The following is a 22251-nucleotide window of genomic DNA, read 5'->3' as shown; positions in this document are numbered from 1 at the left end:
ATTTTCATTTTATGAAGTTCCCGTCGCACTGTTTTCGATGAAACCGGGTTCTGTAGGCCGGAAGTGAGTTCAGATGTAATTTTCATTGCAGTGGTCTTCTTTTCAGCTACTATAATCCGTTTTCATGCCCTCCGGTCCCTATCTGACAGGATTGTCTTTCGACCACTGTTGTGCTTTGCAGACGTCGTTTGCCCATGAATTGTGTATGCCTTCGTGACATTGTACACAGTGCCTTTCGATACCCCCACAATGTTCGCCATTGTTGCCACTGAAGCTCCAACCAGACGAGCACCAACGATCATGCCTCTTTCGAAGTCTGTCAGGTCGCCCATTTTACCGCACCACTTTCACACCACGGCACTCACAGGTGAACTGGTTACTATTGATGGAAGAGGAAGGTCTCCATTACACATTGAAAACAAAAAACGATCGGCAACCGCTACACGTGTTTTACAGTTTAGGGCCAAACTTACGTGTCCTTTATGAAGTGTTTTTAGATTTTTTGTCTGTCCCCTATATATATACAAATTTACTCATTCTAACAGAAATCCAGAACATCGTTATACTTGGCTGTTTTCAAGAAAGTAGCCCTGTGGTGACCAAACGATTAGTGACTTGTGGTTGTGTCCATTGAGGCTTTTTTCTCTGGATGACAATATCTACATCATATCACGGTTTCTGTCATTTTCACCGAAATCCAGCATATCACTATCTTCGGCTCAGCTGTTTTCAAAAAAGTGGCCTCGTACTGGTCAAACAGTCAGTGATTGGAGGTTTTGCCCATTAAGACGTAATTTCTCAGGATCACAATATCTACAACATATCGCACTTTCAAGCAATTCCACCAAAATCCAGAATACTGTTACCTTAAGCTCTTTTTTAAAAAGTGGTTCTGCAGTGGCCAAATGGTCAGAGATCGGTAGTTGTGCCCATTGAGACTTTTTCTCAGGATCACAATATCTACAACATATCACGATTTCACTCATTTTTACCGAAATCCAGAATACCGTTATCTTCTGCTGTTTTAAAAAATGTGACCCTTTAGTGGCCAAAAGGTCATTGATTGGTGGCTGTGCCTATTGAGACTTTTTCTCAGGATTACGATATCTACAACATATCACAGTTTGTTATTTTTACCGAAATCCAGAATATTGTTATCCTCGGCGGTTTTCAAAAAAGTGGCTCTGTAGTGGCCAAACGGTCAGTGATTTTTGGTTGTGCCAATTGAAACTTTTTCTCAGGTACACAATATTTACAACATATGACGATTTCAAGCAATTCCACCGAAATCTAATTTCCGTAAGGATTGTGCGGGGTCCTTTGTCATTTCGAAGGAAGCCATTGCTCCTGAAACTCTTTTTCTCGCAAAAATGACAAAACCCATATTTCCTAATTTGAAGCCATCTTTGCATCGGCAGAGTTTCGTTTCTTTAATGTGGCCCCTTTAGTCAAGGGAACCCTTCTCTTGCACCCCTTAACCTATTTTCCGAAAGAAAAGAAAACACGTGCCGATTTATTTTCTATAAGTTTGAAGAAAATCGGACGACGAGAAACCCTTGTCAAGCTATTTTCACTTTTTGGACTTGACGGGATTTTGCCGCGAAGCCTTCAATTGAGAAAATAATACAAAGAAGAACCCTAGAAAAGTGAGGTATATCCAGTGAAGACTGGATTGCGTTGGCACAATATAATTTCCCAATGTCGCTTTTGTTTCTACCTAGAATTTCTTAAGATCATAATAACAGTAACAACATTCTAATATGTTTCGGTGTAAATTAGCTTCTGTCTGTAATTTGTATAAATAAATAGTTGGAGAATATTCCAAAGAAAATATAACGTCTTCTAAGAATTCATTATCGACGAAGAATATATTAATAAATAAACATATTGTTTGTTCTTACTATCTTAAAATTCAGACAGAAATGTAATTAAATGAAGAAAGCCATTCTATCCTAGTAAGTGAAGCTGAAATAACTTAATGAAATGTAGAGTGCATGGTTTCTTCTAAACTCATAAATGTTTATCATTCTGTAAGTGACAAGAGGCTGGAAATAATTCAAGGTTCTTCTTCTTCCCTTTTCATCATTTTGCATTTATTAACTTTTTTCTGCAGATTTTTAGTGTATGAGTACATCCAATGTGAATATTTCAGTTAACAGGCACAATTTTCTTGTAGTATTGATTAAAATATATCTGTAAATGAACGTAAGAAAACTAATCTCAATAACGTCCTCTCGTAAGACTTGCCTGTAAAATTAATCATATATAAATTAAAAAGAATACAGATTAAAAACTTGTTTTCTTACCCATTTCCTTGTAAAGTGTTTTGAAATGAAATCAAATCAAATACGATGAAAAACAACGAAAATGTGCTAGTTAAGTTCATGACAATGGACTATCTAATGTAAACGAGAATAGGCTAAAAGACAAACTTATTTCGAGTTTATAATATCTTAAAAAGGAGAGGAAGAAAATATGTGACAGGTTATAAACTTGTTGGTTTTCATGGTCATTGTTATCATAAGAATCCCGGCATCACTGACGAGAAGGCTTGTTGTAAATTAAGGAACTTCCATACCCTATGATCCTCCCTTAATCTGTCTTGACGTAGGCGTCATTCATTTTGAATAGAATGTCTCGAACGTAGTTTTTCTAACTCTGACTCTTTTGCATTCCATTATTTTTTTTATTGAGCCTATCAAACACAATTAATTCTTAGATGATATACGATTACAGCTTTTCTCAAACTGGTTCTCGAGGCCTACTTTCGTTGTTCTTTCAGATTGAAAATTGAGAAATGATATGTTTAACCAAATTGCGAATCACATACTAGAGTTGAGTATATCTAACATATGTAACTCCTACAATTAAGGTAAAGGTTATCATAAAATATTATTGAGAGCTATAAATCAGTTTTTTAAAAATAAAGTGTTTACTTTTATTAATACCAAAGGTAAAAGTGAAAGGGGAACGCAGGTGGATGTCATTCCCCCCCTTCCAAAAATATCTATGGAGTCCCCCATTTCCTAAAAATATCACAATGGGCAAGGATAGGCGAGGGGGACGGTGTGATGTCATGCTTCCTCTTACCTTTTCAGATCTACTTTTTACCCTTGATTAGTTCCATCATAAAATTAAGGAAATTATAATTCATTCTATTGTTAAAATATACTTGTATAATAGTATATCCTCTTTCTTTAAAATGATAATTTCGCTTTCGGAGAGGACAAGAAAATGAAATGAAATTTTTGAGTTTTACGTCCCACGTTTATGCCGATTAGGCTAAAGGAGACGGTGATGATGAGTAATGAATGAAATGGTGGAATGAAGAAAGTGGGAGGAAACGGGAGAACCCCGAGAAAACCCACGCACACGGTGTTTGTCCACCACAAAGTTCATTTGGCGGGGGCTGGGGTCGAGTCCGGGACCCCAAGCACCAGAGATGAACGCTCTACCACTGAGCCACCGCGGCCCTGGAGAGGACAAGAGTAGAATGTTTCGTAGTAGAATATTCTGGCTAACAAAAGAGGTCTCCTTTGGGGGAGGGGGGGAGTTGAGAAACGCTCTTCTAATCAATTCATTTTTGTTTTCTTTTTAAATTCCTACACTGCTGTCCGTCCCTTCCTCACCTTGAGTAACATTTCCTCCTGCTTTCTTTATATTCTATTAGCTTATTTTCTCCATTCTTCTCCATATCCACTTTTAGAAATCTTCGAACAGATTTTCGTTTTCTCCTAATCTGAGTACAGCAATTTATCTGTTTTATTATGAGAAAGGATAAACTATATTTATATTACTTTATTCGATAAATTCCGCCACTACTAATATAAAAAAAAAGAAATAGGTTGTCTAATTATTTGATGAGAGTTGAACTCTATTTATGCTCTTCTTATTTTTAATGTGGAGTTAATATTCCGAGTTTTCTTTTCGTAACTTAAACAGCTCATGAGATATACTATTTTTAGAAAAAAAATTCTGACACTCTTAAAATACACATTTTAATCGAAGCGACCTGATAAAATTCCAGTTCGAGCCAGTATTACCTAACTAAATATATTCAAAACTTCATTTTAAAAGGCTCAGTGGTTTTAACTTGATAATGAGACAGGCAACGTAGATTTGAATATCGACAAAAAATTACCAGTATATGAATTTCCCTCCTCCTCACTTAAAACTGAATTTTTGCAAACGTGTGACACGTGTCCACTTATTTTTAATTAGGAGTTGTCAATCATGATCAACACTATTTTCTTAACTTGAAATGTTCTTGATATTTTTTTTTTACAATTTACATTTTACAGATTATTAAAATATAATTATTCACTAATACACGTTATTGTGATAAGCCTCACAACAGCATCCTCAAACTTTCGTCGAGATTACAAACAAAAGATCTCCTCCAGTTCCTTACCAGAGGGTAGCGTTCCCAAAACTGATGCAACGTTCCCTCTTTGTACTGCCATGCTGCCGTGCCTGACGATAAACGAATGCGATGACCAACTTCTTTTATAAAGTTAAGGCCTTCGGGACCCCATGAACCACCCGATTCGACAGCTATAGCGACAAAATGATATTTGTCGAGTAAATTGCTATATTTCCTGCGCTTTTCTGTTTCCCGGCGAGCAGCCACGTTGCCAGCTTGTGCTGAGGAAGAATGTATATTTGAAGGGGCGAAGGTGTCGGAACAAGTAAAATCCCATAGAAGTGCTTTGCCTTTCTTCCACGGTATTCGAGTCATACCATCTGGCCTCTTGCCGTCTGCACGACTGCATCCCAACGGTTCACATATAGAAGGAACTCCTGCTGAAATTAGTGCCCTCATGATAATGTCGTTGACGCTGGAGTGGCGTGAATGTCTGCCCGCACTATTGGCACAGGAGAGTCCATGAAGGCCCTTCTTGTCTACGACACTTCTACAGGCAGGACATCTGTGTTGCTCGCAAACATCTGCTCCCAAACGCAGTGCACTGGCAATTCGAAAACTGTCATTGGGAAGATGTAATCCTAAAGAAGGTGACGGGATAGCATGGAGCCAAGCGCCTGCTTCTGGAGATGATGTAGCTAGAAGTCTGGCCTTATCTTCTGGGTTATCGGATACTATACTATACTTTTATCATAAATTTTGAACCTCGTTGAGGTACCCTTTTTATTCATAATATAAGCCCAGTTTGAGGCAATTATATTTTTAAAAAATCACTTCAAAACGTTTTCCTGCGATGAGACCAAAAACAAGATCACTTTCATTCCTATTTACATGTTCTTTTTTTTTTTTTAAAAAAAAAATATTACCAGGCAACTTTTCCGTAGGCCACCTTGTACTTGCAAATAAATAATAAAGAAATAATTCTTAAAATGAAAGGAAACAAGGAAATCTTTCAGACACGATATTATGAAATAGAAATTCATATACATTAGGAAAATACCTGCAACCAGTAGTGAAAATTTTTCGGAAAATTTTGAAACGGAAAATTTTCCGATCCATAAAAACTTACTCCACTTATTCCGACATCTTTGTTTAGCCGTAAAATTTATTGCTAATAAATATTGTGTGAAAAACGTTTCATGAAATGAAAGTTAACGATTCGTCATTTCTGCAAAAATGTTTCAAACGCTTCAATGTGTTCTTCTCTCAGAATTCACCTTTGATCTCACACAATCATATTACGTGAATTTAATAAACGTAAGACGAAGTTTTCACATAGCCTTACTACTTTTCTGGATTTACATACTTGCAACATATATAAATAAGTAGAAATATTATAAATTACCTAGTGTAATTTTTTGTCTACCCAAAATTCCAGCTTAAGTAACTCATGAAAACAAATACTGAAAATTTTCTGGAAATGAACATTTATTTATTCTTATATTCATTCAGAAAAGAACGCAAAATGTAACTATTAAGCAAGCTGACTTGTGAAGTTATTCTTCCAATAAAATAATAAAAGAAACGGAAAAAGCTGCGCTATTAGCGCTGTGTTCTAAAAGCAGCAAGTTATTTCATTTTAATTTACAAAATAAAAAAATATATTTTGTTATATATGCTTGTTGTATCGAACATTTTTATACATATTAATTGTAATTTTACAATAAAAAAATATTTGCTTTAAGATATTGATTATAGAAACTCCAATATTTAAGTTATAATTTACGAGTGCTAAACACAATAAAATCAAAGCATTTCTTCTTATTTTGCTACAAAAATAATCTTTATAAGGAACTTTTATGTAGTTATTTCCATACATAGGTAGGCCTAAATGTGAAGAACTAGTGGAATTTTCTGTTTTTGAAATAATTGATAAATTCACAAAGGCTTCTTTTCGCTTTCTTGTTACTCTTTAAACAATGGGATGGGATATTTGTACAGCTCACAGATGACGAGAATAACCCTAAAACAGGGGATGCGGGGAAAGGTCAACGACACGGTCAAGTCCATTTTGGGTTTTTGAGGTGTGGTCTATACATAGATGTCGTCTGCTACTCCGGGTAAAATTATATGTGTGCTATTCCGAGGTGTCATTTGAAACCCCCGTGCCAAAAAGTGGGCGAGCCCATACCTACGTCACACTACTTCTACTAGGGTTTTTCTCATCATCTGTGAGCTGTACTCTACAAACTCGATCTATGTTCCTTGCACTTTACACCCATATATATACCCACACACAAGGAGAGAGCGAGAGAGGAAAAAAAACTGCAAATTTTTACGTGCCAACTCAAAATAATAGAAAATTTTCCGGTTTCCGAAAGCTAATTGGAAAATTATAATTTGTTGCTGTGTAAATTTTCCTCTACAGGAATTCAATTTTATACGAGCTCGTAGCTCAATGTGCAGTTAAATATAGTGGAAAATTTTCAACTAAACATCACTATACATACGTAATATTCAAAACTGTCCGACTTAGGAAAATTTTCCCCACTTGTTTCTTCTCGTAATTGAAAATTTTTGGATCCATGAAAATTCCTTTCATTATTTCTACAGAGCAATAAAACTTTCCGATTAACAAAAAGTTATTTTACTTTTTGCCTGAAAATTATAAAAAAAAAAATTCGACTCATTAAAAGATTTTCAATTTGTCCATACACGACAGAAAGTTTTTCGAAATTGTGAAATTCGAATACATGAAAAATTGTTTCACTGTTCCTACATAGTATTGAAAATTTTCTGAGCCATGAAAATTTTCAGATTCTTTAGACGATCTTTCAGTTTTTAATATTTCTATACATTAATTCAATCAGTTTTATGGTTAATGAGGAATTTCTACTTGATCACTGATATTTGTTTAGAACGGAAAATTTTCCGAAAAAATATAGCGGAATTTTTCCGCCGAAAATTTTCCACTTCACACTACTACCTGCAACACTCCCAGGCGAACTGTTTCTGAAAAAGTAGTTACCAACTGGTGTGTCCTGACACGTTGCTGTGTCGTGAAATTTTAGAATTTAAAAATCATGAAGCATTTTAGTGCGTACTATTTCATAGAGCACATATTACATCTATAGCACACGTGCTATTGTGTATAATACTCAATTCAAGCAGACGATACACAAAATAAACAGGGAGACACGAAGCCTGCACGACGGAACCCGAGGAGGGACGAAACACCCAGGAATCACCCATAAAAGAAGACCAGAATACGTCAAAATTATCAGTTGACCACTGATCACATAACTCACAATATCTTTTCTTGAGATCGTCCTGGACGAAAGAGTATCACCTTACCTAAAATCCTGGAGGCTGCCATGAGCTAAGGGTATTCCTAATTACAACCTAAACCTCTGGAGGCTGCCACGAGCTAAGGAGGTTACCAGTAATATCACATCCTATAGTCGCTACAGACATCCTGGAGGCTGCCATGAGCTAAGGGAATTCCTAATTACAACCTAAACCTCTGGAGGCTGCCATGAGGTAAGGAGATTACCAGTAATACCGCATCCTATAGTCACTACAGACACCCTGGAGGCTGCCATGAGCTAAGGGAATTCCTAATTACAACCTAAACCTCTGGAAGCTGCCATGAACTAAGGAAGTTACCAGTAATACCATATCCTATAGTCGCTACAGACATCCTGGAGGCTGCCATGAGCTAAGGGGATTCCTAATTACAACCTAAACCTCTGGAGGCTGCCATGAGGTAAGGAGATTACCAGTAATACCACATCCTATAGTCACTACAGACACCCTGGAGGCTGCCATGAGCTAAGGGAATTCCTAATTACAACCTAAACCTCTGGAAGCTGCCATGAACTAAGGAAGTTACCAGTAATACCATATCCTATAGTCGCTACAGACATCCTGGAGGCTGCCATGAGCTAAGGGGATTCCTAATTACAACCTAAACCTCTGGAGGCTGCCATGAGCTAAGGGGCTCCCGTGGAAAAGTGTTTCTTTCTTTCACCTTCACTTGTGATAAGGATAGACACTGAATTATTCTCTTTGTACTTTACAAAGATAAATTATGATCAAATTTGGTGGGAAAATAAATCCTGGACTTTTATTGTCTTTACCAAAAGACATTACATTATTTACTTAAAATCAATTTTGAGACAAACTGCACCATTCAATGGCTCTAGCGACTGCACAGTGTTTTATGGGAACTTACCATCATTAATTAAAAAAAAATCAAACAAATATACGTAATATCGTTCCGTTGAATGAAGTATGACCTCAGTCAAAGTAAGTTAGGAATCACTATTTTAAAAGGTGTCTGTTTCAAATGAACAAAGTAGAAAGGTAGAAAAATATATCCATATTATATGATAACTAATTAGACTTTAATATACGTTCAAACATTTTAATCAACAAATCAAGGTTATGAACTTTATGGGAAAATAAAAAGATTTCTGCTCTATATGAACTGCTGATGAGATCTGTTATTTCGAAGAATAGAGAACAGCAATAAAATGAAGAACAAAGTGAAATTATTTTATGGATACAAACGTCACCCATTCTAACAAACCACAAAAAGATTGATTGAAATGCATAAAATGGCTCTAAATTTCTTGTTACACAAAGTTTCAGAGAAAATTGAAAGCAATTAAATTTAAAGGAGAAATGAGGACCTGAGAAAGCTTACCTTCCTGCTGAGCCCAGTTAATAAGTGAAGGAACACGTGACGAGAAACTTGAAAAACAGTCTTCGAAACGTCCTCCACCGTCCAATCCCACAGTTTCTAGATTGCCCTTCACACCACACAAGAGCGCTGTGGCACACGCTGAAGAATCACCAATTTGCGCATCGTTATTATACGTCTGAAACAAAAAGACAGGAAGTATGGAAAGTAAATTGCAGACAGTAATTAAAGTAAAAGCTATTGGAAAATTAGAGGGGCTGTTACAGTTTTCTGCCACTACACTAGAGGCGTAATTTGGAGTAATGCTTAAGCAAACTACGTCTCTTCTGTTTCATATATTTATAGCTGTCAATGTTCATCGTACACCAGTGGCGGGTCCAGGGGGAGCGAACGGGGCAATTGCCCCTCCACTCAGAAGAAAAAACTTTCTTGTTTTATATATATAAATAAAACCCATCCCTGAGTTTAAAGCTCTTAAAAGTAGCAGTATAACAGCCCACCGTTCCCCCCCACCAGAAGTCGGTCCTGGATCCGCCCCTGTCGTACATAGTAGGAAAAGTCTTGTTTTGTGGGACTTCTTTTTTTGTTTGGATCCAATAGGGATAATGGGAATCTTCCTAGAAATTGGTACTATATATGGGTTCTTAATTCGTTTACTTCATCAACATCAACAAAATTCTCTCTGGGCGGAAAGTAGGCTATTGAGTCCTCGATAAACGTGAAATTAAAGTCAATTGTTTAATTTTGTTGTTGTAAGATGTGTGTTTGTATGAAAATGATTCATACAGTGACCTAAGCAGGGATGCAAATAACCACTAATAGATGCAGTAATTCTAAAACGACCCACATTGAATTACTGGAGATGAAACTTGTTTTAGTAGTCTTGTCACGTTTAGTCAATAAGATTGTGACACAAACGTCTGACGGAAATAACGTTAAATAAGTTCTAACAACAAAATGTACTGTGTGTTCGTCAGCATTTTCAATTCTCTCTCCTAATTACTTATTCATAAAATATGTGATAAATGTAGGTGTGAATTCGCTCATATATTGAAAAAGTGAGAGACATACAATACACTGGGAAAAAAAATGTAGGTGGCGTACTTAAAAAGATAGGTTACATACGTAATTCCTGTAGTTTTTGGACTTAACGTACAGCAGACGTATAACTGAAAACGCATGTTTTATAATACTTTCGGCATAAGTGTTCCATCTATACATACTTTTCATATGAAACAATATAGGCGGTCAGGAGCTCACATACAAATGGACGTATATAACATATAGCTGACGAAGGTAACATAAGTGTATGCATGTGATATACGGAAAACTGTTAGATGTCAGATATCCTACAACGGCGTGATGTAACATCTAAGGGCAGTGCCTCTGTAGCATACGGATAACGTATGCTTCGTACTGATTTCTATAGTAAGCAAGAGGATACCGTGTATTTGTACAATATACCGCTGTCCGGAGAACGGATTTTTCTCTGTGTACCAGTTTCACTTTCCATATTTCATAAATTTTGCAAATTTTGTAGACTGTGGGAAAATTCAACAGAAAAATGGGAATTTCTGGTTCTCGAGATGGGATTTTATAACATTTCAGGTTAGAATTCCTGATCGTACGTCACTGGTTCGATCGATATATTGCTGTCTTTGAAAATCCAATGCATGGTAAGAATGACCGCACGAATGGGACAGGGGGACCCGGACCCCCCTGGCTCACGAAAATGTATTAACATTCTTAAGATTCTTCTTTATACAAACAAAACAAAAAATACCAAACGTAATGTACCAACCAGAGAGATGAGCAACCCTAGAAAATTTTGTTTGAGTGGCCATGATGGTAAGTGGATCATGTCACACATCTTCAGATTTACCATATGTTGATTGGTAAATAGATCATCTGTTCTGATAATTAGTATCGTTCTTTTCAAAGTAATCTCTAGCACGTAATGTTCGAAGTACGTGATAATTATGTAGTAATAGACAATAGTTTGGATTCTTGAATAACTAAAGACATAAGGCAATTGGCCTGGGTTTTGACGCATAAGTGCTGTATTAACTTTTGGTTTTCAACTCCTTCTTAAAATTGCCTCTTCTCCAAAAAAAAAAAAAAAAAAAAAAAAAAAAAGTAAGATCTAAAGGTATTTGCTTGATCCTTTTAAATCAAATTATTCTGTTACTAACTTACAGCGCAGAACAGAAATACTATTTTTAGCGTTCTTACAGCGCAGAACAGAAATACTATTTTTAGCGTTATTATAATGTGTTCAAAAAACATAGCACTTGTGGTCTTCCATAAACCAACAAAACAAAACTGCGGTCAATTTTTTTATTAGATGATCTCCGATCCAAGAGATTTCATTTCATAGCGTTCTATTTCCGTTGTTAAACGAACTTGTAAATTTGTTTTACAACGAGCACATGAGAGCGTATCAATGAGTTGCATGCAAATCATCCGTGAGACTTAATTATACCCCCACATGTAGTTCCATTGTTGTATGTGGTTTGTCGACTCATATACAACTCTGCCTAGTCCAACAGCAAACAACAAAACACGCGTTAGCCTTTGTATATCATTAATTATTTGTCAAATTGCATATAACAATACTTAGTGGCTTATTTTGCTAAAAGGTACAACGGCGTCCAGATGAATTGTGTGTGTACCACAGTATCTGACACTAATGATTATTTATTCAATTGAATTTCAAATGATAAAATGTAAAGGGGAGAGAACAATTGAAGAGGTTTTGCCAGGACTAGCTCAGGAGAGTAATACTTACTCCCGGAAGTAGAAACGGAAAACACAGTTCTGATTGGTTGGCGTTATCTATGTCTTGCCACGTTGCATTCAAATATCAGAATTCAGAACATTGTTGTTGTCGGTCGTCGTGGCCGAGTGGAGCCCTCCGAGCTGGTCTAGTGGCTAGCACGTGCGCCTTTGGTGTACGGGGTCCCGGGTTCGATTCCCGGTGGGAGAGCCTTTGTGAATTTAACTGTCCTCGATATTTCTGTGTTCGTGTCCCTGTCGCTCTAGGTAATTGGAGAAACCAAGGTAAAAATGAGTAAAGCAAGTAGATTTAAGTAAGTTACTGGAACACGTTTGGTGAGTCAGTTGACTTTTAAAAAAAAAAGTGGGTTAGCGCTATATGCTAGTAACGAAAATCTCATTTGGTGTGAGTTCAAACCCGACCCGAGGAAAGTTTTTTTAACACTTCTTTTTACATTTTTATAACACTTTTTAAATTAAAATAATACGAAAATAATACTCAAAAATGTGATTTACTTACTTTTGTACACATAAGTAGTAGTAGTAGTAGTAGGAACGGGTTAGAAGCCCAGCAGGGCTCGTTTTGTTGCCCTTGTACTCCATGATATAAGGCTCGATTTGTTCCCCTTGTACTAAATGATATAGATCTTATGACCAACTTAAAACAACTGACTAGGATAGCGCGTAAAATAGCTGGCTAGAGTAGCGCGCGAAAAAAACGTACTTCCGGGAGTATTACCCTCCCGAGCGGGTCGTGTTTTGCCGACCAATTGAGTTGAGTTCATTTTTAGTTTAGCTTCCCTTTCAGCAGCGAGGCGATATGAGACGTGGACCTACTGATTAACGTGGAATCGAACCACATGAGTTCCCATTGGAAATCGAACACGGGTCTTTGGAAATCGAACATAAAGGCGCGTATGCTGACTGTTTAGCCATGAAGGAGCCCAGGTTTTGCCGACAGAGTTCAAACTAATTCCGTTCTTAGCGATAGCATAGAGTGATCGAATGGGTGCATGGTGGCTCAGTGGTAGAACCTTTGGGTTGTGGGGCCCCTGATTCGATCCTCGGCCAAGTAAGTTTGTGGTGGACAACACCGTGTCCATGGATTTTCTCATGGTACTCGTTTCATCCCACTTTCTCATTTCACTAATTCTTCCATTGTCATTCACTTGCCTTAACATCATCTCGCTTAGCGAAAGGGCATAACGTGGGACGTTAACTGAAATATTTCATTTCATTTCATTTTCAGAGTGATCGAAGAAAAGTTAATAAAAGCAGATAAATTCTTACTGTTACTGTCCTATTTATTGTATATACATACGCATACTGGACGCACATTCTACAATCTGTACGTTGCAACGAAACGTCCTTACAACAAATACCTTTAAATATAAAGAACAGACCATAATAGTGCCCGAATTCTTAGGTTTTAACCTATTTTGTTTCTTACTTGGTAATGTCAAGATTCCAATGTAAATTTTCGATCTAGGTCATTTCTGACTCAAATGCAAGATACCTATTGATTCTAAAAGCAAGTAAATTGAGGCGAAAGCCTAAAAGGGTTTAATATATCAATTATTGACATTTTCTGATGTTTCTCTTGAAAATATTTTATTATTCATTTCCCAATGGTACTACATTTTCACATTTTCATATTAATTTTTCGGATTTACAGGAAATACAAGAATATATAGGTTAAAAGCAAATAATATAAAGACTAAATTTATTTGGCTGCTAAATCGGGTTTCTTTTCTTTTTTCGAGAAGCTAAGCAGGGCGATATATTTTGTTGGCTGAATCAATATTTGACGTGTTCTTTTGTGCAATCAAGCCGACAGTGCTATCAATAATTATCTTTAACAATTTACATTGTAAACTCTACTCCTTATTCCCTTTCAGTAGAGAAAAATGTCGAATCTTCTTTTGAAGCATATTTAAAAAAAAAATCTTAAAGGCATTGCAGGTGTTATATCTAGGCATGTCTTCGGGATACATAAAAGTTTGTTCAAAAACAGCGTTTTTATATGGCAGACCTACCAACACTCCCGCATTATGCGGGAGTCTCCCGCTTTTCGACGTTCACTCCCGGTCTCCCGCAACGAAGTAGCAAACTCCCGCATAGTCGGAATGGGGAAGAGGGAAAGTAACAGCTTAACATACATTGTCTTTTTTTTAAAAAAAAAAAATACCGTTGAAATTTCACCTAATTTATTTTTCGGCTGAAACAAACTATACATTGAACTACAATAATAGTGGGTACCTATTCCCCATCCATAGGCACCTGTTCCTCATCATCAGACAATTTTGTGTTGGTCACTCACAGATCGAATTTAGGGCCGAGCTGTGTTGACGCGTGTGCGTGCGTGTATGTGTGTGTGTGTGTGTGTGAGAAAGAGAGAGAGTGAGAGACAGATAGTGTATCCGTCCTCCAATGGCTGCTACTATTATAGTTTATATTTCTAGGAAATCTCCCGCCTAAAATTCCTCCCAGGTTGGCAGGTCTGATATGGCTCATTTTCTGTTTCATAAAGGTTACAGGCGGCTCTTTAAAAACAACCCGTACCAAGGGCGCCCATGTTGTGGTTTCCAAGGGTGGGGGGGAAGTATAAGCGATGTTTCAAATATAGTTTCAAGTTTTGCTGTAACTAATGTAAAAATTCTATTGGGTTTTCAATATTCCCAAGTACAATTTTCTCTTAGGGGGGCAAGCGCCCCATCTTGCCCCCCCTGATGGGCGCCCTTGACCAGTACTACCGCTTATTGAGCACCGATGAGAACAATGAACAGTCGAACTTTACAGGGGCAATAAAAACAAATAAAGAATTTTTGTTACAGTAAGCACAAATACCTATGTCTTATTTTCAATTCAATTTTAAGCACCATTTAAGATCTTAGTTCTGTTGAAGCAACAATTTCAAGCAACACTTCTAAACTATATTGATAACTTGCAAGATGCCTGAAGAACTGCTAATGATTTCAATTTCTCTACAGATGGTAAGGTCATTTTCTATCAAGTCTGCCAAAAACAATTGAGCTGTGACAAAAAAATAAAATTTTGAGTAACATATGGAATCTACCACTCATAAAAAACAATGTTACAAGGAATTTTAAAAGTCGTCAATTTATCACTTTCTTTCATCTATAACCAGTTCTACTGTAAATGCTTTCAACATGAGGTTGAGGAAAGCTTTTTTACGTACTTATATCCGCAAATAAGGCTTTGAATGTACTGGAGAGCAGCTTTCGTAGGTTTTCTTCAGAATTTTCTCTTTTCTTCTGAAATTTTTTCTAGTTCGTTGAGTGTTCAATTCTTATGACAGAAGTAATGTGATAACGTTAATTTATCTATATTAAAAGGGGTGCCAACCACGTTTGATTTATTCATTTGCTTTTTCTTTCTATTTTCTTTTCACCTTTTCCTTAACCAGGGGTGGATCCAGTACGGACTTCTGAGAGGGGGCGGTAGGTTCTAATACTGCTACTTACAGCTACTTTTAAGAGCTCCAAACTCTGGGATGGGTTTTATTTATATATAAAATTAAAAAAAAAAACTTTCCTCTTCTGGGGAGCGATCGCTCCCCTGGATTCGCCACTGTCCTTAACTTTTTTAAACAGAAAAAAAAGAATGCACACAAATACACCTACTCAACAATGGGTGTAAATTATACTATTTTGAACAAACACACACACACACTCAAACTATTGCTATTGTATTGGTTTATTTCTGAAGAACAAAGAAAATATTAACCATTTGTATTGATCAATTAGCCAGGGTGAGAATTTCCCTGGATTTTTACGTTTTATAGAAAACAAAAAAACTTTTTCCCCTCTTTGCTAAATTTACGTATGAAATTTCCCTAGATTAGGGAAATTTCCCTCAAACTATGAACTCTGTTGGAAAGCAAGAATTTCAAGAAACCTCTCGAAAACAATAGAATGTCACAAAGTTCCGGGTGAGCCTACTTTGCGTAAGAATTATTCGAAGCCTCTCTATGAAAAAAAGTATGTGCAGTTTATTTCAAACGGAGCATATCCCCTTTTAACAATGGCCGATTCAATTATATAAACTGTGTGAAGATACTGTAGTTGCGATCGTTATATTGCCAATATTGTCGTCAGGGAAATGGTTCCATCAGAACTGGGAAAACCGCATCTGGTTGTTTGTCAAGAACTAAAGAAAACCAATCACAGCATAATTGCTTCCGTTGTTAGGGTAACCCTACGTATCTTGAGCCTTACAGAGGACAGGGATGAAAAGGTTCTTCTCCTGCTTACTGATAGTGCCGACTACATATTAAAAGGAGAAGAGGTTCAAAAAGTTTCTATGTAAACATGATCCTGATCATTGCCGAATTTAGGTTTAATGGGACCCTAAGCTATTGAAAGGAACCCTTTATACGTCTAGCTTTCTATTTCAGCGACAAAATATCGCCGTATTTTTAGGTTTGAATATATGCTATATGGTATTTATGGACCTAATAGATACCTAAATGGTAGAGGGGCTCCATTATAAGTGGAGCTGGATAACAGGGGTCTCGTTACAAGTGTGGCTGAAAAATAGAGCCCCTGTTATTTGCTTCATATAAGCCTAGTACATAACAATACAAAATACCTTTGTTATACGTGCGTTTCATCTTATTTGCTTTTCATTGTTATTTGGAAATTACTTTACAACCAGTTTTTCTTTAAATTTTTTGGGCCCCCAAGTGAGTGGAGCCCTAAGCTATAGCTTGTTTAGCTTATACGTAAATCCGGCACTGATCCTGATCAATGTAACATGACTGGCATGTGGTTTACATCGGTTAGCTGTAGAAGTAAGAAACAATTGTCAATTGTATTGTCAATTGATCAATTTTAAATACGAACCTGGGTTCAAATTATGTTCTATTGATGTATGTTATCTTCAAAAAATGCAATAATTTCAATGAACAATAACGATATAAAAAACAAATTGTGCTTTTGTGCCTGTGTGTGAATTAGTACGAGTTTGGACGCAGAATGTAATGTCAAATCAACATTAAAATGCCTAAAAATACGTCCTAAAAAGGGTTAAACTATTTGTTTTAAAAAGGTTAAAATTATGTTCCTAAAACCTCAAAAATCCGGGATCTACTTATACCCAGATTGACCATAGATAAATACCGACTTATCTGAATATCGTCTTCATCGTGTATGTGGTTCTAAATGGTCAAAATATTTTTTTTTCTCCAGAGAAACATTGAGGTTTCCAGGTTAAGTATTTGCATCAAAGTTGTGTTTCACAGTTAAAGAATGGTCTACTCTACGTATATTGAATAGTAGCATATTGTTTGTGATAGCATGTCAGTGGGTGATACAAAATGACATTATGAAGCAAGAGTTTGATCAATCTTTTTTTCTTCATATTAGACGTTGTGCACCATGGAGTAGGGAGAAAATCAGATGTAGATAGCTTGATGAGGACGTAGCATTGTATAACTTTATCTCGAGTATGTCGTAATTTTCACCCCACCCCACCCCCAAGAAAAATTCGGGAATTCTGGTTCTTCATGTTTCGCACAAGTCGTTCAATAACACTTGACTTGACATTCCAACCTAAAAGCATGCGTTTATTGCTACGAGATTTAGAATAGTCACATTGGGAGATTACACTAACGTTGGCAAGTTGAGAAAACTTTGATGCTGAGTGACTGAGATCTTGGGAAGAAGAAGAAAACTAAGAAATAAAACTACAAGTCCTTAACCTGATTTTGATCTGACTTTAAAATATCCCGAATTCTATATTTATTAAAGTTGGTAATTATTATTATTATTATTATTATTATTATTATTATTATTATTATTATTATTATTATTATTATTATTATTATTATTATTAGAACTTAACTTCCACATTATTATACAGAGTCTTCGAAGTAAGAGGAAGCCTCAGAACAGAGGCAGACAGGTAGCAAAGTGCCTAGCAACAGGAAGTCTAAGCTCACACTTTGTAATTGTTGAAGATCGATTTCTCAAGACAGCAACAGATAACCAGAAATGTACTTGAACATTTAAACGTGAGCAGCAGTCTTGAAAGTGGCAGCAATTGAAGTAATAACAGTAACTATAAAATAATGATATTAAATTATCGGGGTAGATAACTACTTCTATTTTTTTACTTTGTATGTATTTAGGCCATACTATTAAATTTGGCCATATTTGGGGGCCGCGGTGGCTCAGTATAGAGCGTTCACCTCTGGTGCTAGGGGTCCCGGATTTAATCCCAGCCCCCGCCAAGTGAACTTTGTGATAAACAAACACCGTGTGCGTGGGTTTTATCGGGGTTCTCCCTTTCCTCCCACGTTTTCATTCCACCATTTCATTCATTACTCATCAACACCGTCTCCTTTAGCCTAACCGACGTAAAACTCACATATTTCATTTCATTTTTCGATTTGGCCATAATTTTATTATATATTTTATCCGGCCTATGATCTAAATTGTCTCACTTTCCTTTTATCAATTAGATACTGTATACATGATTCGCTGTTTGGTATAGAAAGACTTAAATTATTACAGAGAAAGAGATGCTGGTACATCCCGCCTACTCCTCTCATCCCCGAATGTCTCCATTAAGGGTCCGGTAAGTGACAAACCGCATAAAGCATCCCAACTTCCATTTTGCTAGGGAAAGTAGGTAACCCTATTCTGGCCAGGCCAGCCTTGTACGAGCCTTGTCTACATTATAAAATACTTGCTGAAAGATATTTTACCAAATCTATTTGACACACTTCTCTATGGTCGACTTTGTAATACCGTTCTTAGTAGTGAATACAGACAAAGCCGACAGGACAAGTAAGTAATTTCTAACAATAAGATTAGAAAACACAACGGAGATAGTTCTGAAGATAAAAGTCGTCCTACGCGAAGCCCGAACGATACGCGCTACGCCGAGTCGCCAGCTTCGGCAGCTCGAAGCAACATAATACATCCAAATTCTGAATATGGAGAGCCCATACTGCAAGAAATCGAATATACAAAACACAATTACAATTAAACATAACATAAATTCAAATTACGGAAGTGATGATTAGAGACCAGAATGTTATTGAGCTAATTGTACCTGTAACAGATGGGTAAACACAAAACATAAATACACAAAATATAAAACATACGTAAATACATAACATAATAACACATTATCTGTACACAACATTTTAACTACCCTTTTTGTTTTTGTTACCGGATTTCTTCGATTAGTCCTTGAAGTAGGAGTTCCAAAAGAATAGTGAGTAATACCAAGTAAGTATCTTATTTTCATTGTAGCTTGTTAGTATTGCTAGTATTAAAATATAATAATTAGGTATATGTCATTAGACTTGCCTTAGTATATTGTAGTTAGGCCTAAGGTTTTCGCGTGGTTGATGTGAAATTAACCCCTTCACATGACTTTTTTCGGATTTTTTTTTTTTTTTTTTTTTTTTTTTGCAATGCTGTAAACATCTATGCCTATTCTGGCGTTTACTTAAACTAACAGATATTCACAAAGTACATGAAACCTGTAAGCTTCTCTCTTCTATTGACAGCAAGCGGGATACAGCCGCTCAAACATCGAAACGCGTGACACGCGTCAAAATACGGAAGTGAAAAGTGAAAAGCAACGCGTCCAGCGCGTCAAAGTATGGCAAGGAGTTAAGGGATAAAGTTTCAAGTTTTCGTGAATTTGATGTGAGAGCTCGAAGCCTGTGTCAGGGTAAAACAATGATGAGAGGTTAAGCTTTGGTTGAGGTGATATGATGTGTATTAACATGAGTTTCTGTGAAGAGATGAGTTAAAGTAAAATAATGTTGGATCAAAATGAACATTTTTTTGTAGACATGACTTACAAGAGTTCCACCATTGCTGCCTAATGAAAGTGAAAAGTTTCCATCCAACTTTGAAAGATCTCGCTCATATTTGATTGAACTGTATGAATATATCTGACTTATTTATAGGTAGCTACTAATTAATCTGATTGCATACCAGATTCACAATAAAGCATAATTAACGTTGATGAAAAATGAATTTAGACATATCTTGTCTAAATGGGTATAATCCGGTTATATGTTATCCCAAATAACACAAGTAGAGAAAATGATGAATATAGAAATCGGATTACGGACTTCCGAGAAAGAGAGAAAATATGTTGCAGGAAGATTATACATTTTTAAAAGTCCACTAAATGATTTGTTTTTTTTTTTTAATAAATAGAAATCAATAAAGTGAAATGTTGCTTCTACTGTTATTCCGAGTACCATCTTGTACATTCTGCAAATAGGGATTTACGTCCTAACTTTATATGTATATTTGTTAATATGTATATTATATGTGTATTATTAATAATATAAATCAGTATGTGATGCATTGTCTACGCTGTTATTCCGTGTTAATAACAAAATAGCTATTTGCAAAAGGAATCTTCCTTTTTTTATCCTTTTAACATGAACAAATTGTCAATTTATGCAATTTAGTTAATTAGATTAAAACATTTTCCTTTATACCTTTGGGACATCTACATTATTCACCTATGCTAGTTCCTTAGCAATACAGCTGTCATATGCAGACCTCATTAATTTACTGCTGGAAGCGACGGGAAACTCATAGAGTATTTTCAATTAACAGCATTTACTTATAGACAAATCTACATGTTTGTATTTACCTGACAAGGTTGCAGTAGAGAATGTAATTTTTTACTTAGAATAAAGTTAATTAAAAATAAATAGACAATTTTAAGGAAAAGTCAGCGTGTAGTCTAAAAACTAGGAACGATGATGTTAAAAATAATTGTTTTTATTATTATTACTTTATAGTATGTAAAGAACAATTTAACTTCCTTAATTTTTTTTTGTTTACGCTATAATGAATGTGCTCGAGAAGAGGAGCTGTCTTAATTAATTAAATCAATAAAAAAATCATCTTTAAATAAGATGAAAACAGGAAATCCATAAGAAAAGCAATAAGTTTACAATCATGCATATATATTTACTAGAGTAATAGTTGATTGTAATACTGTCATTACCGACGATATCGATACTGCTTCAGACTCAATAGGTCAACATTCAACAAGAAACTCTACGTCACATACAGTATATATTAAAGAAAAACAAGAAACAGTGTTGTCACAGTCTACCAACAGTGGCTTTTGCAGTGACCTTTGTAAGTGTAGATTCACGTGCTTTCCAGAATAAAAACTCAAGGATCTATCTTACTAGTATTTTTAACCGACTCCAAAAAGAGGAGGTTCTCATTTCGACTTTCATGTACCGGTATATGTATGTACTAGCAAATTGCTCGTTCTTCGCAAGGGGAAAATACATTTTATTTTTAACATAAAGAGCTGAATTTTGATTTAAACGGCATCGCGAGTTTCACTGTTCGTCTCAGCGACCCGAAACTATGAACTCGACACCAATATTGGCTATTTTCGATCATTTTTATATTTCTCCCCCCAAGTTGCGGGGCTGAATTTCGATTTAAACGGCATCGGAAGTGTCACTGTTCATTTCACTGACCCAAAAAAACTACGGATACGACATTAATATCGGTCATTTTTTATCATTTTTAATACCTCCACCCTCACCCTCCCTTAAGTTGCACTCTCACCCTCCTCAAAGTAAAATGATAAAATCCATCCCAGGTCCCAAATCTCATCTATGTTGAAAATTTGATTGAGATCGGTCGGATGGTTCAAGAGTTTATAACGATAAGTCTTCTCTCTGGTTCTTTAACATTAAATATTGAGCCATAAAAACACCAATTTGCCATTTTGTTGCACACACTGTTTAATAAATATGAAGGAGAAACGTACAATCACTTTATATACAAATCTTCTAAGATGTCTCCTTTACTAACTCTCCATAATTCTATTTATTTTCGGTCGTCATGACGACGACACCAAGATCAAATTATATAAAAACATTTGAATAATCTTTTTTAATATTAATACTATAAGTATATTATGTCTCTTTCTTTCTCGTCTTCTATTAGTAGAATCTGCCTAGTATTTATTTGAAATACATTGTAGCCCAAAATTACAAGTAAAATTATAATGGTTACAAGTAAAAATATACAATAATGATTACAAGTAGAAATATACAACATACCGTTGTATATTATGGCGCTCGACGGACTTTTCTTTTATTTATTTATTCAATAAAAGGAAAAGAACTCTTGACCGTTAACCTTAACAAACTCTTTACGTGCCCCTTGTATATTTAACATATTTCATATCATAATTCTCAAATATTCCTTATTTTTACACAAAATATATTATAATTATGTTTCTTCATAATTAACTTCATAATCTTCGATTACAAGGCACGTTAAAAAAAATACGGTCAACATTTCAATTCAAGTCCATTATGGGCCATAAAGATGTTAATAAATAGCAAATTTAAATCGTTAATTTTGGG

At 35.8% G+C, this 22251-nt stretch overlaps 1 protein-coding gene across 1 annotated transcript in view; it reads right to left on the bottom strand.

Moving 5' to 3' along the window:
* Nucleotides 1-22251, bottom strand: part of LOC145671113 (alkaline phosphatase, tissue-nonspecific isozyme-like) — a 524627-nt gene that overhangs the window by 257574 nt on the left and 244802 nt on the right. Inside the window, exon 3 of the mRNA XM_081739901.1 lies at nucleotides 9072-9246. Coding sequence (XP_081596027.1) covers nucleotides 9072-9246 — 175 coding nt within the window. The remainder of the gene's footprint in view (nucleotides 1-9071; nucleotides 9247-22251) is intronic.

Source organism: Thermobia domestica, chromosome 15 (genome assembly GCF_964235325.1).
Source record: "Thermobia domestica chromosome 15, izTheDome1.hap1.1, whole genome shotgun sequence".
Classification (NCBI taxonomy): domain Eukaryota; kingdom Metazoa; phylum Arthropoda; class Insecta; order Zygentoma; family Lepismatidae; genus Thermobia; species Thermobia domestica.
Note: the sequence above shows the minus strand (reverse complement) of the source record. Positions and strands in the feature narration are given on the sequence as shown.